Source organism: Camelus dromedarius, chromosome 33, assembly GCF_036321535.1.
Source record: "Camelus dromedarius isolate mCamDro1 chromosome 33, mCamDro1.pat, whole genome shotgun sequence".
In the NCBI taxonomy this organism is placed as follows: Eukaryota; Metazoa; Chordata; class Mammalia; order Artiodactyla; family Camelidae; genus Camelus; species Camelus dromedarius.
The window spans coordinates 4,929,459-4,947,123 of record NC_087468.1 but is presented as its reverse complement, the minus strand read 5'-3'; the positions used below and the strand labels follow the sequence as shown (position 1 = coordinate 4,947,123).

The window sequence follows — 17,665 nt, the reverse complement described above, 5'->3', positions numbered from 1 at the left end:
CCTCCTCGGGCCCAGGTGCCTCACAGAGATGCTCGGTCTCCTCACCGTGTTCTCCTGCGACTGGCAGGCACCTGAGCGTCTAGTGACCCCTTGCTCGGCGTTTTGCATCCACATCTGCTTGAAGACCACGTGGCTGTGGTCTGTCCCCTACACCTGCAGCCTGTCACCCCCAGAGCCGGAGGAGGGCTTGGGGCCCCACCCTCTCAATTGCTGCACATCCTTCCTGGAGGACAGGGTCCCTTGGGCCTCGAGGCTGCTGAGCAGAAACTAGGGCAGACCTGGAGGGGAGCCGGGTGGCTCTGTAAGCATTCCTGGTTCTTGGCCCCCAGTTCCCTCTGCCCAGTGCGGAAGGCAGGTCGGGCTCCTGTCTGTGGGGCCAGGCGTGCAGGGGCCTTGTGGAGAGCGATACCCTGCCTCCCGCCCATGGGTGTCGCTGGGCCAGCTCTCACCACTCCTGCCCAGGAGACTCTCGGGGCCTCCTGCTTCTGCTCGAGGTTCGCGCTCTGCTCACAGCTCTCCCGCATCACGAGGAACGGCCGAGTCCATGGGGCACCTGGAGGCCCCTCCGGAGGATGCTGCAGACGAGACATCTTAGCCCAGAGGGCTCCCCGGTTGGCCTAGGGGCAGGGCGCACAGTGGGGTGGGGGTGCGGTTCGTGCTGCGCTCCCGGGCGGAAGGCGAAGGGGACCTGGTGGGACAGAGTGGGAGAGTGTCCACAGGTGCAGCCACGATGGTCAGCGTCAGAGCCGGGAGAGAAGTGTGTCATCCGCGTGGCTTTCACTTCTCACCTGGAGAACAAAGCAGGAACAGCACTGGTGGGAAAGGACACCTGTTGGTGTTTCCCTTCCGCACCCCAGATGACGGTTTCCTGATTTAGAGCAAAGCGCAACACGCCGCAGCTCCGTTTGTAGCAGAAGGGCCAGGCGGTGGCGTTGGAGCAAGCCTGGTGGCGGAGGTGTGCCTAGCGGGGCCCTCGGCCGACCCTGTCCCGCCATGACCAGAGCCAGGCCGACTTCACCAACTGTGAGAACTGAGCCGTCTGCTTCCGACCTGTTTCTGGGTAATCCCGTTGTGGGTGTGCCCATGTTTAATTATGGCAAATGGATTTTTTTTACAGCAGTTGCCGGTATTCTCCAGGCTGTTTCTGTCACTGGATTTTTCCTCAGGAAAAGACAGTGAGCTCCCCGCCACTGTCACAGAGACCCTGACCTCAGGGCCTGTTTTCCTAGCAGCTCCACTGAAGTTCGGTCCAGCCCTTCAGCACGTGCACCGGAGGGGAGCCTCAGCTGTCGGGGGCGTGGGGAGGGCCCCAGGGTGCGGAGACGTGGAGGTCACGTCTTTGGAAGGCGCAGCAGGTGGGAGTCACTGGTGGTCCTCCCATCGAAGGACTTGGACCTAGTGCTTCTGAGGGAAGGGCATGGCTTTTGGAGTCATCTTGTGGCAGCTATGAATAGCAGAGTGGGAACCAGATCTTGGAAGCCTTTTAAGAAGATGCTCTGCAGGGTGTTAAGTTAACCCTTCTGCACTTAAAAATCTAGTCTGTGCTTGACGCAACCACCAGACTTCACGTGTCCCACCCACCAGTGGCTGCTTCCTGCTTCTGAGGCCTCGTGCACACATCACCAGGTAGTCGGGTGACTCCAGGGGAAAGTCGTCAGAAAGGGGACGCCTGAGTCCCCAGGAAGGCAGACACAGCTCGTGCCCCTGGCAGCCGTGAACACCTGACCCTAGAGCCTCCCCAGCCAAGCAGCTGGAAGTCACTCCCCAAACTTGCGCGTCTGGTCAGAGCAGCAGCAGGTGCCAGGGGACAGAGCGCTGGGCACTGGGCCGACAGTGAGAAGGGGACCTGGACCAGATGACAGGCCTGAGGACAGGAGCCGAGGCAGGGAAGGTGGAGGCCAGGCCTGGCCGAGGACGTCCGAGGTGCCCGTCTTCCACTCTGAGGCCGACCCTCTGCTGCATCCTGGCCCTGGGCAGTGCCCTCCTCAGTGCCAACATGCCGAGGGTCTTCCTTTTGTGTGAAATGACCCGTCCTGAGTCACCAAACCAACATGCGTGTAGACGGAATAGGACATGTGGCAGAAGGGCAGCAGGCCCGGCACCAGGAGGGCCGGCATGTTGGGGGGAATCTGTTGTTATTTTGTGCTCTGTCCTGATTTAAAACTTATTTCAAAGAGTCTCAGAGCCTGGCTGGCAGACCCTGGAAGGTGCCTCACATGTAGAAGGCATCCGGTGATACCTGTCAACTAACAAGAGCTGGAAAAACTGCTGCCAGGGAAGCCTCACTCCGTGACTTCTGAGAAATGCTTTACTTTACGGACTGGGAGAAAATAAACTTTCTGCTTATGGATGAGCTAGTTTCCGTTTCACAAAATAAGAGAATATTGGAACTGGAAAGAGCCTCTAAAGATGTTTTCAACAAACTGTTCATTTTTGATGATGCTCCGAGGCTCAGAGATGCCCGGAGACTTGCCTGGGGTCACACAGCACTGGCAGTGGAACCAGCCTATGGGCTCTGGTCTCCGGGCTGTCTGGTCTCCAGTGTGCTGACTCAGTCGTGGTATATAGTTCTTTTTAAACATTGTTGGATCCTATTTGCTAATAGTTTGTTCCGGATTTTTGCACTTATAATCATGAGAGGTGTTGAGCTGTAGTTTTTTTGTCATTTGGGGGTCTGGTTTTGGTGTTAGGATGATGCTGGCCTCATAGAATGAATTAGGGAACATTCCTTCTGTGTCCGTCTTCTGTAAGTGATTGTAGAGAACTGGCATAATTTTTCCTCAGGTGTTTGCTGGAACTCACCAGCAAATCCATCTGGGCTGCTGCTTTGGAAGGTTATTAACTGTTGACTGAGTTTCTTTAATAGATACAGCCCTGTTTACATTGCCTGCTTGTTCTTGTGCAGGTTTTGGCACACTGTATTTTTTCAGGAATTGGTCCATTTCATGCACCTCATCAAATCTGTGAGCATAAAATAATTGACAGCATTTCCCTGTCGGCCTCCACGCTGTCTAGGACCTGTGCTGATGCCCTTCTTTCATTTGACATCGTAACCCTCTCTCTTTTCCTTCTCAGTTTGCTCACCTGGAGGCTGATCAACCTCATTGGTCTTTTTAAAGAACCAGCTTTTGGTTTCTTTGATTCTTCTCTACTGATTTCCTGTTTTCAATGTCATTGTTTTCTGTTCTAATTTTTATTATTTCTCTTCTACTTTGAGTTTAATTTGTTCTTCTTTTCTAGTTTCTTAAGGTGGAAGCTTAGATGATTAATTTTACAGCTTTCTCCTGCTATATATGCACCCAGTGCTGTAAATTTCCCGCAGAACACTGCTTTCACTGTCTCCCGCAGATTTTTGATAAGTTATACTTTAATGTTCATTTAGCTCAGAGGTATTGAAGAATTCCCTTGAGATTTCTTCTCTGGCTCACGTGCCATTTATGATTGTGTTGGTTACCCTCCAGGTGTTTTGGAACTTTCTGTTAGTGATTTCTAGTTTAACTTCACTGTGATCTGAAAGCTGACATTGTATAATTTTTCTTTTAAATTTGTTAGGGTGTGTTTTATGGCCCAGAATGTGGTCTGTCTGGGTGGATGTTCATGTGAGCCGAGAAGAATGTGTGTTCTGCTGTTGCTGGAGGAAGTGGTCTGTAGCTGCCAGTTAGTCCAGCTGATTCAGGGTGTCGTGAGTTCGGGTACGTCCTGGCTGGTTTTCTGCAGCTGGACCTGCTGGTCACTGACAGAGGGTGCTGATGTCTCCAACTGCAGACTTTCAAAACCTAGATCAGACAAATGCACATCACAGAACAGTCCTCAAGCACTGGAGCTCCCAGTGCCCAACAGACATTTATCCCAGAACTATGGTCCCCAGGGCAGAGGGTGTGGGACCCCGGGCTCTCCCTGGGGCAGTGGGTCGGGACCCCGGGCTCTCCCTGGGGCAGTGGGTTGGGACCCCAGGCTCTCCCTGGGGCAGTGGGTACAGGCACGCTGTCTGGCTATTCTTCCCAGGCAGGAGGAAGGGGTTGGGTTGTGAGTTTGATGGTCGTGGGTCAGGCTGGTTGAGAAAAGAAAGTCCTTGGTTTCTAGGAGTCATTTGGTTATGAAACTGAGCGGACCGTGGATGTTTGCTTGGCAAGGACGTAGCAGAGCCCGGGAGGGGTTGACAGAAAACGTGGGCATGACCAAACACCAGCCTGGGGTGGGATTCAGTTTGAACTGCACTGAACTGAGGGCTCAAACGCATATCATGTCATCAGCTTCAGAGCCGCAGGCAGCCAGCCCAGGAGACGCACACACAGCCCTCTCTGGGCAGCGTCGGGCCAGGCCCTGTCCTTGGTGCAGAGTGCCCCGGGTGCTTCTGTGCTGCCACAGGAAACAGCGGGCGGTGGGTGGCTCTGGAGACCCCGGGTCCCCAGTGCTCGGGGTGGGGCAGACCCTCTGCTCTGACTCATGGCTGGAGAATGAGGCAGCCATCCCAGAGCCAGACCAGCCTGCCCGGCAGGGAGGGCAGCACCCCTTCCCGGGTCGCAGAAGGCAAAGTAGCACCTTCCAGGTTCTCTGTGGCTCTCCACCTCCTCACCCCCCAAGTAAACCCATGAAAGGAGCCACCAGCCCCCAGCCTCCAAGAGCTGCTCCAAGCTCAGCACCAGAGCCACCAGGTCATGGAGCCGAGGGTGGGAGGGAGTGGGATGGGGAGAGGTGGCCTGGGGTACAGGCCACCTGCCAGCATCTGCCAGCATCTGCCCAGTTATGTAGGAAAGCCATGGCCCCGAAAACGTAGCAGGGACCCCACTGCCCACGTCTCACTGGGCTCTCAGAGGTCCCTAGTTCAGTCCTGGTCCCAGGAGAAACCCCAGCAAATGCATCTTCCTTTAACATAAACTTTAGTCTAGATCGACCCTAAAGTGCATTCTCTGCAACCTCTTATTGCCCCTAAAATGGACCAGTGGGCCTTTCCCCACCACCCTCAAGGTGCCATCGCTGATTCTTACCTGCGTCACATGGGACGGGACGACCCCCGGGGGGTGCACCGAATCCCACTGTGTTTGGTAACCGGGTGCTGAAGGCGTTGGCAGGATTCTGTTGTGGTCAGTGGGCGCAGGGGAGGTTGTCCAGTGATGACATCTGCCTTTGCTGAAGTTGGTTAGGAGAGTGACCAGTCGCATTTAATCGTAAGACTGACAGGAAATTACCCCCAAGTGTGGGCACCAAACCCGCAGCCACACTGTCTCACAGTGGAGTGGCCCTCTGCCCTCCCTTCAGGCAGAAGGGCCCCCACTGGGCCACAGGACCCTGCTGCTGGCCGGGCCACATTCCTCGGCTGCGCCCGGTGTCCTGGGGGCCTGGAGCATGGAGCCAGTATGGCCCTGCTGACGTCTTGTTCTGGGGGCACCCGTGGGGGGACGAGGTGCAGGAGGGGATGGAGAAGCCCCAGCCCCCGGCAGGGTGGTGGAGGCCCGATGTGGTGACCTCCTCTCCAGGAATGGGCCGTGGTTTCACCTCGAAACCTCCAAAAGCCAGGTACCCCCTTGCCCTGGGCGTGTCCCAATCATGTCTCCTCCACCTTTATTTCATCCATAGGAGCGGCGGGGCCGAGGCTCTGTCCCAGGGGAGACCAGGCGGTGGGCAAGGTCACTGAAGACCTTGCCTGGACGGAGCCCCTTCCCCCCGGACACCAGCTGGTCTCCCTGGGAGCCTCTCCACCCGGGGTCGCACATCCCGCCACTCACCTGGCAGGACCCTGGCAGTGCTGCCACCCATGATGCAGCTCACTCCCAGAGGCGTCCCTGCCGCAGTGCCCAGGCTGTCCAGCGACTCCTCGGGCTTTGCTGACCGAAGTGTCCAGGCTTCACCGTCCGGTCTTGGAAGCCCGCAGCCTACCTGTGGTCTGAGAGCCTGGCCAGGCCAACAGAGCCGCAGGAGTGGCAGTCGGCCCTCGGCTCTGGGGTGCTGCAGGCTTTTGAGCGATGGCCCCTCCCCTCCGTTGGGGTCCCACCACAGGGCCACTGGCAGACTAGAGACCTGTTCACAGGGTTCTTAATTTTATGCACCTGTGTGTGCTTACAACACACACACACATACACATACAGATACATACATGTACACACATGCACGCATACATGCACTTACATACAAACATGCAGTACACGTACACACATACACATACATACATATACACACCAGTTAAGCTACTTTCAGCGTTTTCAGCTTATGATACTATGTGACCACTTGATAGCCTGTATCTTTTGACTGGAGGCTGGGCAGGCTTGTGTGTCTGGTGACCAGTGTGGCTCCCCTTCCAGAGCCCCGGAAGGGCTGGGGACCATCAGAGGCCACCTGAGCCACTCCGGGTTCTCCCCTCTGCATCCTCCCCCTGCTGGTCTCAGGTTAGGAGGCTGTCGTCATGGGAACCGCTCCCTATGCTAGGCGGCCTCAGGAGCCTGGCTACTTGGGGGACGGGACTCCCTTAGAACCAGTTGCTTGGCGCCCCCTGGTGGCCAGATGATGGCCGCTCTCCTGAGTGTGCCCCATGCTCAGCTCTGGTGGATGTGGGAATGGGGCTGCTGTGTTCCCTGCATGCCTGCTCCCCTCTGGGCCTGGCGCTTGCCAATACCAGCTGTGGACCGCATTCAGGACGTTGGCTTCTGTCCTTTCTGCCAGTGCCAGTGCTGGGAGTAGAGAAGGACATTGGACTCGTTCCTACTAAAATGTCTCTGACTTACCTTGAGGATGTGCACACCCCTGTGTAGGTGCATTAAGGGGATTTCAGCACCACGACTCCCCTCACAACTCCAGCGGGAAGAGGAGGGGTCACACCAAAACACACCTTTGGTGGCCATCGCAGGCCGGTGGCTGTAGATTTCAGACTCCACACGCTGCCTGTCTCATAGCACATCCCCTGCAGCTAATCTCCATCCAACATTAGAAAACCAGCCTCCAGGAGAGCCATGAACTGTCGCAGTCCCAGTTGAGCCCACTGTTCTAAAAGCACTTCTGCGTGGTCACACTCCCCCCTCACATGTGCACACGCAAACCACACATAGTGCTGCCAGGGCCTCCCTGTGGAGCCAGGTCCGGGCTGCCCGTGCACTCCGTGAACCCAGGGATGGGGCTCAGCGTGGAGTAACTACCCCGGGCGGAGGCGGAGCTCTGGGCTGGACGCGGTCCTGCAGCGGGATGGTGTCGTCGGGTCGCCCCTAGGGGTCTGGGCCTGTGCGGCTCGTCTGCACGTTCAGGGAGAGGAAGGAAAGGAGCGGGAAGCTCTCGGTCTTCTGTCTCCTCCTCCGAGCAACTTCGCGGGTGTGTTACAGCTTCCTAATGGGCCCCACTGCCCCTCGCCGACCTCAGGGGCATCCAGGAGCATTAACGCATTTGCCTCCGTTCGTGTGTCTCCCCAGAAGGACAAGAAGAGCGGGCTGCGGAAGCTGCTGGCGGGGGCGTCCACCAGGAGGAAGTCCCGCTCCCCACCGTCCACCTCCCCGACCCACGACCCCCAGCTGCCAGCGGACGCCGTGCTCCAGGGCGCAGTGGGACCCGACGTGTGCTCACGGTCTCTCCATGGCCGAGCAGGCTCCTGCCCTGTAGAGGCCGAGATGCAGGGGGCCCTGGGGGCGGAGCCACTGCACAGAAAGGCGGGCTCCTTGGATCTGAGCTTCACGTCCCCCTCCCGGCAGACGCCCCTCTCCATGGCCGTCCGCCCCGAGCCCAGGCCGCTGCCCAGAGAGAGGTAAGGGGTGGGCCCAGGTGTGGGGGGCTCTCTGCATCTGCAGCCACTTAGGAGCAGGATGACGGGGGTTTTCTGAGGATTAAGCCATCCAGGCATCGCTCACTACCCACACCTGCTCAGGTGCAGTGGGAGGGCACTTCACGTTGAGCCATCTGGGTCCCAGCAGCTCTTCCTGAGGCCCAGCCACTCTGACACCTCAACGCAAAACTGCCTTCAGGGCTAAACCCTGTGAAATTGCCGGCATTCGCCTGCTTTTTACCAAAGCCAGCAGTTTTGTAGAGTTCAGCCTAGAGTTTGCCAGATCAGGAAACAGTCCACAGAGGCCTTGGCAGGAAGGGGCCAGGGACTGGCGTCCAGCTGGGCGGGTTGGGTCCGTAGACAGCTTCAGATATGGGCTGACTGCACCATGGGGAGGAATGCTTTCCTTTCTAAGTGACTTTGGCTTGGAAAACTGCTTAAATGGTAAAAATGGGAGCATCTCCATAGAACACAATCTTGGTGTCAGAATCCTTCCCCTGCTCGGCCACACGGACCAATGCCAGCCCTTCCATGTGTCTCAGGACGTGTGGCCTGAGACACCACACACATTACATGCACACACACCATGTACAGCACAGACACTACAGACCCTCTCTCTCTCAATTCCTCCACTTCCCTCCCAGGGGAGCCTCCACCTTTGGGCGGCTCTCCCACGTCGGAACCTTCCTTATTCTATGGGACTAACCCAGTTGTCTGTGATTTCTGAATGTGGGTCCTGGCCCCTCCTCCAGGCCACAGGCTGGGGGCCCCTGGGAATGACAGATTCCTGCATGTGTCAAGGCTGGCCTCTCCTGGTTTGTCTTCCCAGACCTCTCAAATTCGAGGCTCCACAGTCAAAGGACTTAAAAAACCTTGTTCTAAAAAATCATGGAAGTCTACGATTAGAAAATTCCCATGAAAATTCAGGGAATTACTCCCTTTCTCTGGATACTCTGTCTCATTGGGGGGTTACTGGACCCAGAGACCCTCAGCTCCCTCCTTGTCCCCTGCACTCTGCACAGCTCATTAGTGATCAGAGTTTTAAAACCAGTCTACACCCAGTGTGCCCCAAATGCCATTTCCCCTCACTCTGCGCAGCCCGAGGACGCCTGCATCCCGTGGCCTGAAGTTGTGGCAATGGAAATGTCACCTTCAGGCTGGGGCAGCTCCCACAAACACCTGGACTCAGGTTGGTGTATGGAACTGACTTCGCAGCTGTGAGCAGAGTCCTGCTGTGGAGGCCATGCCCTCCCTCACCCCAATATCCATGGGGTGCCTGCCATGAGGGGGATGGGGTGAAGGGCGGGCGGAGCTCACTTAGGGTTCCCACCACCAGCGTGCGGAGGAGGGGCCCCACTTGGCATGCCTGCAGACCTGCGTGGGCAACCACCTCTCCCTGAGGGTCTGGGGACACGGGAGCTGCTCTGACGGCCCTCAGAAGAGGGATCTATGGGTTGCAGTCCAGGGAGGCAGGTCTCATGTGTGAACTCAGAGCCTTCAGTGGGCAGTGCTCCAGGAGCCCTGTTTCCGGAAGCTGCTAAGGGATCAGGAGACAGTCTTGTCTCCCTGTCCAGCTGGGGTCCAGCCACGCCGCCCTGGCCCTCCCGTGGGTCACAATAAGGCAGCAGGAGGAACACTTGCCGCTTAACAGCCATTTCACCCAGAGGAGTGTCTCCATTTTTTGTAGTCCCAGACTCCACATGTGAAATGCGGACAGTAACACCTGATGTTATGTTTGCCAAATGCCTAGATTAATACCTAGGCAAGTATGACTGCGCCGGGGCCCCAAGAACCCTAGCAACGTGCGGGATGTCACGTACACAACACTGTGGCGGTGCTGGCGGGGCCTCGGGGGCTGCCCCCGCCCCTCCCTTTTTGATTGACAGGCTTTTCTCTCACATTCCCACCCTCCGTCTGTCTGTCCGTCCATCCGTCCTCACTTCTGCTGGCCTGTCAATTGTTTGGCTCTGTTGGGATTCAGAAATTTCTGGCTTTGACCTATTATGTGTCATGGCAGGTGGATTGATGGCTCCCAAAGACGTCTGTGCCCTAATCTCCCAAACCAAGCGTGAGGTCGCAGGTGTACCTAAAGTAGGGAGGTTACCCTGACCCTGCGGGACAGCCGGAGTCCTCACAGCAAAAAAGGAGCTCACGGTGATGAGGTGTGAGGAGAACTCAGCCCGCTTTCCTAGCTTTGGAGATGGAGGAAGAGGCCTCCAGCCAGGAACCCCAGAAGATTCTAGGGGCTGGAAACGGGGAGGGTACACCGTCTCCCTGGCCTCCACACCTGCACACCCAGCCACACCTCGACTCAGCCCTGGAGGCAGTGCTGGACATCCGACTTACAGAACTGCTGGCAGAGAAGACGTGCACGTTGTGTTGTCACTGTTTGTGGGAGTTCGTTACAGCAGCGGCAGGGACCCGACTCACACGGGGCTTAGCGTTTAGTGTCCAGGTGTGCTCTTACCATTCCCAAGGTCCTGGTGGGACACTGCTGTGATGACCACAGCCTGCTGCCCCCAGGACCCCGTCCTCACCTGGGCCGACAGTGGGCAGGTGCTCTCAAGGGGCCCCTCACGTGACACGGAGGATGCTCCCAACCCACACACACAGCGGCTACAGGCCAGTAGTGGCAATCTCTCTGGATTCTGCGCCTTTGACTCTTGAGTCTTAGCCTGAAGAGTAGCCATGTTCGACACGCCTGGGTCACAGCCCCCTTGGGACACTCTCACTGACGTCCAACACGGAGTGGCTGCCATCCTCACTGCTCACTTCGACCAGGGCGTCCATAATGGGGCAGATCAGTGACTGTTGGCTTCTAGGAAGGATCTGCACAGAAACCTTAATGTTCGTCCCGTGGACATCCAGCCCACATCATCCACCAGGGCTCATTAAATCACAGGACGGCTCAGAAACACCAAATTAGCTTTTTCTAGCAAATTATGCTTTAAAGTTTCTTGTTTGACATCTAGCAGTTGAGGCGAAACTGCTCAGAGTGTTCAGAGTGTGAGAAGTGATCTCACTCTGCATTTTCTCCTCGGGGAGCTGAAGGAAGGGGACAGGCGTTTGTAGAGGCAGGAAGCCATAGGGTTAGTGCTGGTCCTGGTGGCCACGTGGCCTCGGGACCTGGGGTGTGGGAGCCACAGTCTGTGGGGCCAACTGATCTCACAGGCGCTGCAATGTCTCTTTGGCCACCTGTCCTCTTCTGGGGAGTGGTCGGTGGGCAGCTGTTTGCAGAGATGCTGGGCTGGAGGGAGGCCAGGGCTGTCCTCCCCTTCCTCCCCTCGTCCACACCCTGAAAGCTAGCATCTGGCACCCAGGGACAGTGGTGGAAACCGGCCCCAGCCTGCACGCTGGCAGCCCCTCACGGCACTAGAAGAGCCGGGACAGCCAGCTCCCCCAGCACCAGGGGCTGCTCACCCACCCAGCCAGGGCGGGGCCCCGCTTCTCTGCCCCACCCCAAGGCTGGGAGCTCCCCAGGGCTGGGCTTGGATCTCCTCCGCGTGAGTGTCCTCCCCAAGCCCCAGCAGCAGCCCCAGCTGCCCCGAGGCCGTGCTTCCCTGTCCGTCCCGGACAGACCGGGCCGGGCCCTGCACAGGTGGCTGAAGGAGAGTGACGAGTTTTCATTCAGCGCCTTGGTTCTCAGACGTCCGCGCAGATTGAAAATCCTCCTTCCCGGGGCCCATCCCCCAGGGTCTAGTCACGTAGGTCCAGGCCCAAGCCTGGGGACATCACTCGAGAAAAGCTGACCCAGGATCTCTTGCTTTATAATGTCCTGGCTGCTCCAGGTCCAGAAAAACCAGGTTGGAGGCTCTGCAGGCAGAACCCCTTGAGGACCCTCGGGACAGCCACCTGCCAGACCAGGGCGACCTCCTTTGGGGGCCCCTGGTGTGGCCATGGCCTGGGGAACAGCCACCTGCCACCTCCCCCAACCAGCCAGGGGGCAGGACCCCACCAGGCGTGCCAGGGAGGCGGGGAGGGGCAGCCGTCCTCAGGGAGCGCCCAGGCAGCTTGGGGGCGCAGTCTGCATCCTCCCCAAGGATGCCGCCCCAGCTCGTGCGACTCGGGAGGAGGACCGGGCCAGCACCCTTCTGGGGAGAGGTTCGTGGGCAACGGGAACCCAGCCTTTCCCCGCTTTGCGTCTGCGTGTGATACGTTGCATGATTTGCGTCTGCGTGTGATACGTTGCATGATTTGCGTCTGCGTGACTTGCGTTTTGTGAGTTGCGTCTGCGTGACTTGCATCTGCGTGTCGGGAGTCCCCGGATGTGGTTCGGAGCCCGGGAGTGTGGCGTGGAGCGGAGCGCTCAGGGGTGGAGGGCGGGCTGGAGGGCAGGGGCGCGGGTGGCCGGGCAGGAGGGCACCGGGTAGGAAGGGGTTGTAGGGGAGGGAGGACCTCTCCACCCCTCCCTGGGATGTGCCCGGGCCCAGCTCCTCGCACGCCGCCCCCGCCCGTAAGGGTGTAAAGGGTGGGGACGCGGCCCTGCGAGGTACCCCCGGCTGGGCAGACGGGCAGCTCTGCAGGTGGCGGCTGCCCCCCTACCCCGTCGCAGGTGTTTCAGAGGAAGCGGGTCCTGGGGCGCCCCTACCCCAGGCCGCCCCGGGGCGCTCACCGAGGTCTGTCTCCCCAGGTACCGCGTGGTGGTCTCGTACCCGCCCCAGAGCGAGGCAGAGATCGAACTGAAAGAAGGGGACGTGGTTTTCGTGCACAAGAAGCGAGAGGACGGCTGGTACAAGGGGACCCTGCAGAGGAACGGCCGCACCGGCCTCTTCCCCGGCAGCTTCGTGGAGAGCTTCTGAGCTCACGCCTAGCGGGGACCCTGCCTCTGCGTCACTTTAGGGTGGCCTTGAGGGAGCAGATGCCAGGGCTCGTTTGGTCTACAAGGCGGGGCTGGGTGGGGCATTGGGGCCCAGCGAGCTCTGGGTGTCACCTGGGTCCCGTTGCTGCTCGCGCCGTCTATACCTCAGTCACCTGCCACCCAAGGTCTTCACCGGCCGGTCCCGCGGGGCCAGGTGTGAGCAGTGTTTCCTGCCTTGCCACCGCTGTCCCCTCTTTCTTGTGCTTCTTTTACGTCTTTTTACTGCAAAACTGTTAGACTTCACAAATTTCTAACAGGACGTACACTGCCTATTTTTCTTACATCTGGTGCTGCCTTTTTGTAAAACCTGTGAGGTCTTGGTTGAACTTGAAAGAAAAAATGTCTGGGTAGACATCAGATGGGCAGGATTTTACAGGCACCACGGGAACCAGGAGGGCTAGGTCCTCACGGCCACGGTGCCCTGTGGGGCAGAGGGGCACTGGGTGTGGAGGGAGTTTGGGAAAGCCGGTCTCTGGAAAGCTCCGCCAGAGCACCTGCCCCGTCTGGACAGGGACGGTCAGTGCTGAAGAACTGGACGTTTTGACGAGCGCTCACCGTGAGTGCCTGTGGGGGGGCGGGGGGGGGGCAGTGAAAAGAACAGGAGGTCGACCCCAGGCCCGGAGGCGGAGCTCCTCATGGAGGGACCACATTCTGCCTCCTTGACTCAGGACTTCTCACTATCGAAACGCACGGGTTTTACCACAGTTCAGAGTTACCACCTTGTGAAGGTTTTGCCATTTTTCCTTAAAATAAATAACTGCTCTGCCATCAGGTAGTGCAGACCTCGGTCTAGAGACATGGGGATAATCAGGGCTTTGAGGGGTCGTGCAGACCTGCAGGGTCCGGGGAGCAAGGAAAGGAGGGGGCAGCTCTGATCCTGGGACCTTCCCCATCGGGGGTCCCCCTTGGGAACACGTTCTTATCAGCCCGGAGTCACAGCTCCTAAATTCTCTTTACGAAGCCACTCAGGTGTAAATCAGGCTGAAAACAGTAGCTTTCGGTGGGATCACTGCGCCGACAGCTGGACTCCCACTCCGTGGCTTGCGTGCTGCCTCATAGGAAGGTCTGTCTTCCAAGTTCCCGCGTTCGGATGTGGCAGCCAGGTGGCCTCCACGCTGGCGGGTCACCCCTTGGGAAAGCCTCTCTTCCTCTCTCCAGAGAATAAGAGATTTAATAGAGTTGAGAAATTTGTTCTGAATCAAAGGGGGAAAATCTCCAGTTTCTACATGGAGCTGTGTGCCGAGTTTATGAGAACCAGCCCATTTGCACAAAAACTGTGTGCATGTCTAAAATTACGTCATCAAAAGTCATTTGTGGATTCACACTGCTGAGACACGTGTTCTCCAGTGAAACCAGGGCTGAGTCAGTCCCCAGATAATAGGAACATCTTTTTTTCAAACGAAGGCAGTTACCAAGCAACAGAACAGACTGATTGGGCCCTCATTGTGATGCTGAGAGGCCCGTGGAGGAGGCGCTTGGGGCCTAGCCCCCCCCCCACTCCCCCCGCCCCCGCAGGAGCACACGGGACCGGCACCGGGGCCGCCTTAGGAAGGAAAGTGACTCCAGGGCCGAGGCCCCCTCGCAGGCCGGGCTCCGGGGAACAGGTCACGCACGACCAGCCCCCGTGCTCTGGGCTGTTTTCAGACCCTCAGTGGTCCCATCAGGCCCCCACAACCACGTAACCACAGACAGCAGGAGCAGAATAACCTTCCATCAGGCCATCTTGCCTGGAAGGACACTCTTGTTCTGGCTGCTGAAGTGAACCAACCCTTTGCCCGGTTCCTCATGCACCTTGGTCCTTACATGGCATTTGGGGCCAAGGCGACATGCTTTGAGGAGCAGGGTAGAGTCCACAAACCACGCAGTGACGTCAGAGGACACCAGGCCACAACAGGGTCACGGGCTCGGAGTCGGGTGGGAGCAGGCAAGCGCTTCCCCGCAGCCTCACGGGTCAAGTCGGGCTCTGGCTGGGAAGTTCTTTGTACTTTGTGCAGTCCACACACACACCCTTGCTTCTGTTATGCACAAATGTCAGTGTGTGATTTTGAGGAATGGACAGTGATGACAAACCATGATGCCTGTATTTCCAAGTCTTTAAATAAAGCTGAACAAGGAGAGAGGTCTGGTGTCTGGACGAGGGTAGCAGTGAGGTGGGGCAGGGCTGGGCAGGCGCCTCCCATGTCCCCGCGGCCAGCCGGTGGGCCACAGCCCAGTGCCTCCAAAAGCTTCTGTGTGGGGGACTCAGGGTCTGTATCTGGTGGCAGGTGCTGAGGGGACTGGGGGATGCCAGAGGGCCTCACCCAGCACACGCCGAAACTCTGCCACTGCCAGGCAGGTGTGCACGGCCTCTAGGTCCCCTGCAGGGTCGTGCTTGCCTGGAAGGGCAGTGACTTTCTGCAGACAACGCCCCTTGTTTCTTGTGGGAAGCCTTCATGTCAGGAGTATTCAAGTCCTGTCAGCCAGGAGGGCCTGTACTGACCGCCTAGATGAGCGTGCTCACCACCCCGCCTTGTGTGTCCGACCTGGGGTGCCTGAGCTGTGGAGCCCTGCTCTCTGGAACACAGTGTGGAGGGTGCCCGGGACCCCCAAGCAGGGGGGGGCGTCAGCATGCTGCTGATCTATAGAAGGGGTCCTGTCCCCAGTCAGCCAGAGTGAAGCCCAAGGCCGCAGGGGGGCTGTTTCCTGAAAGAGCCCTGCCACCTCCTGGCCGGGGTTCACCCCGGCGGCCTTTGACCATCTATCACCTGAGCTGGAGGGCAGCTTAGCAAAGAGCTACTTCGTTCTTCTGCACAACTGAAATTACCTCCTGTGAGACTGAGTAACAGAGCCAGGGAACAGGTGGGAGGCCGGGGCCAGCACTGCAGTAAGATGCGTGCACCCATCTCTCCAGCAAGCAGACGAGCAAGCGAGGTCAGAGCTGCAGTGCCCAGATCTCGTGGCCCAGTGGATCACCAAGACTCAAAGCTGAGTCTGCTCACCAAGTCTCAAAGCTGGGTGCTGAGCCAGGCCCTGGGATGTGTGTCGGGCCTGGGAGCTGGGGTGGGGGGAGGGGAAGTAGGGCCATCACGACCTGTGGGAACACGGCAGGCAGGGCCATCCTGACCGCAGGGATGGACACAGCGACTCTCTGGGCCTGGAATCCAGTCTCAGCAGGGATGTGGTGGGTCTGTCTGAACACAAAGGTGAGGGCAAGGCAGGCAAAGGGGGACAGGATTCCTGGCAGGGAGTGTCTGGCAGTGTCCCCGGGGGACAGAGGAAGCTGCAGGACCAGAAGGAACTGCTGAGTAGGAGGCTCCAGACCAGTGGGGAGGAGCGGGGAGATGGGCGGAGGCCCCCACGTAGGACGGGCTGCAGAGGGGCGTTTCAGCAGGGCCAAGGCAGGAAGAGCCCCAATCCTGTGAGGAGGGGGAGCAGCAGAGATGGGAGCTGCACACTGGCCATTGCTGCAGAGACTCGCGGGGTTTGAGTATTTGCAGGATAAGGGAAACTGTGCATGTGTGCGGGTCCCCAGGAAGCGGTGTCAGGGGTCAGGTGGGCAGGGCAGCGTAGGCAGGACGGTCAGGCCCTGTCACCTCTCCCACACCCAGGGGCCTCAACATGAGGATGGTGGGTGGGCTTGAAGACAGTGCTTCCTGCTCTATTGTTTGTGGAATAAATCTCATGTTCTCTGTCCCCCCAGCCCTCAGCCTTCTGGCAACCAAAACTGCTCTTTTCTTTAAAAAAGAAAAATAAGCAGCCCTTGCCCTTACATTCGAGACCGCTGTTTGTGCTTTGGGTTTCAAGAGTCTGATGAACAGACAATTCCCAGAAAAGAAACACAAATGGCCGGGTACGAAAAGATGTTTAGCCTCACTCCTCATCAAAGAAACATGAATCCAAATTACACTGCGACTCCCTCCCCGCCTTCAGACTGGCAGAGACCTGCAGGGGGAAGCTGCTCTGCCCGCAAAGCCGTGGGGAAGCGGCCCCACCTGCTGCAGGGACGCAGGTGCGGGCCTGAAAGCAGGGCGAGCTGCGCAGCCGCCCTTGTGCGTGAGCAAGAGGGTCTCAGGGATGAGAGCGCAAGGCGCAGGGTTGTCACGACACGAAAGGATGGAAGACAACGAGAGGCCACCAGCCGGAGACCCGCGAACACGCACAGGGCACACGAGCACGGGGCGCACGAGCACGGAGCCCGCGCACTTGGGGCACATCTATTCCTTGGTTCCGCGCACGGGGCCCAGGAGGTGACACGGATTTGCAGCGTCTCCACGTGGACTGTTGAAGGAACAAGTGAGCAGCACCGTAAACAGCACACATGTTTGTGCTTGTATTGCTGGCTTTTGCATGAGCACTGGCCGCGCTGGTGCGGAAGTTCTGACGAGAACGGCTGAAGGATGGAAGGAAACAGGACAGAGCGGCGTGGGCGTGGGGCGGCTCTGGATGGCCCTCTTCACGTGGTGCTTACTTTTTGGTCTGTAAATACCTCACACACTCAGAAAGTAATTTTCAATTTAAAAATCAAGCGACCTGTTTTGAAAGCAGGAGCTGAACACAAGCTGCCTCTCCTGTCCCACGAATAGGGCCTCGTGTCCAGCGCTTGTCCGGCCCCCGAGTCGCTTGGACGAGGCCTGGGCCGGCCCTGCGCGGGGTGAGGGGAGTAGCTTCTGGGCTGAGAGTGAGTAAGGGGAGGGAGGGTGGAGGCTTCAGGACAGGGACAGTCAGGAGAAGAGACCCTGGAAGAGGGAGAAAGAATTCAGAGCCTCCCGGAGCCACTCTCCGGGCCTGGCCGGACCCTTCCTCCCTCTGGGGGCCTTGCACCCAGGCGGCCCTTCACCCCGGACCTCTGAGAATTTGGTCGCAGCACTTTTCCTTGGACATCAGTGCTGCTGAGGTTTTCCTCTTTTCTGACGTTCAGAGCTGCAGTCCTGACGGGTTTTCTGATGTGGAAAACTCCCACCCCCGGGTGGGTCAGAGTTCAGCAGCCCTTGGGGTCCAGGCTGCCCTGGCCTGTCTCCCTCCTCCCTTCTTGGCCGCTGAGCACTGACTTGTACAGGGGAGAAGCAGACAGGCTCTGCAGCGCCGCG

At 58.3% G+C, this 17,665-nt stretch overlaps 1 protein-coding gene across 3 annotated transcripts in view; it reads left to right on the top strand.

The window, feature by feature from the left end:
* SH3RF3 (SH3 domain containing ring finger 3) overlaps positions 1 to 14,837 on the top strand; it is a 117,035-nt gene extending 102,198 nt beyond the window's left edge. For 2 of the 3 annotated variants that reach the window (XM_064481758.1, XM_064481756.1), the window contains 2 exons: positions 7,395 to 7,723; positions 12,372 to 14,836. In XM_064481758.1, coding sequence (XP_064337828.1) covers positions 7,395 to 7,723; positions 12,372 to 12,540 — 498 coding nt within the window. In that variant the 3' untranslated portion in view covers positions 12,541 to 14,836. Of the gene's footprint in view, positions 1 to 7,394; positions 7,724 to 12,371 lie in introns of all 3 variants that reach the window. The other variant, XM_064481757.1, reaches the window with a different exon arrangement.
* Positions 14,838 to 17,665: the final 2,828 nt, after the last annotated feature.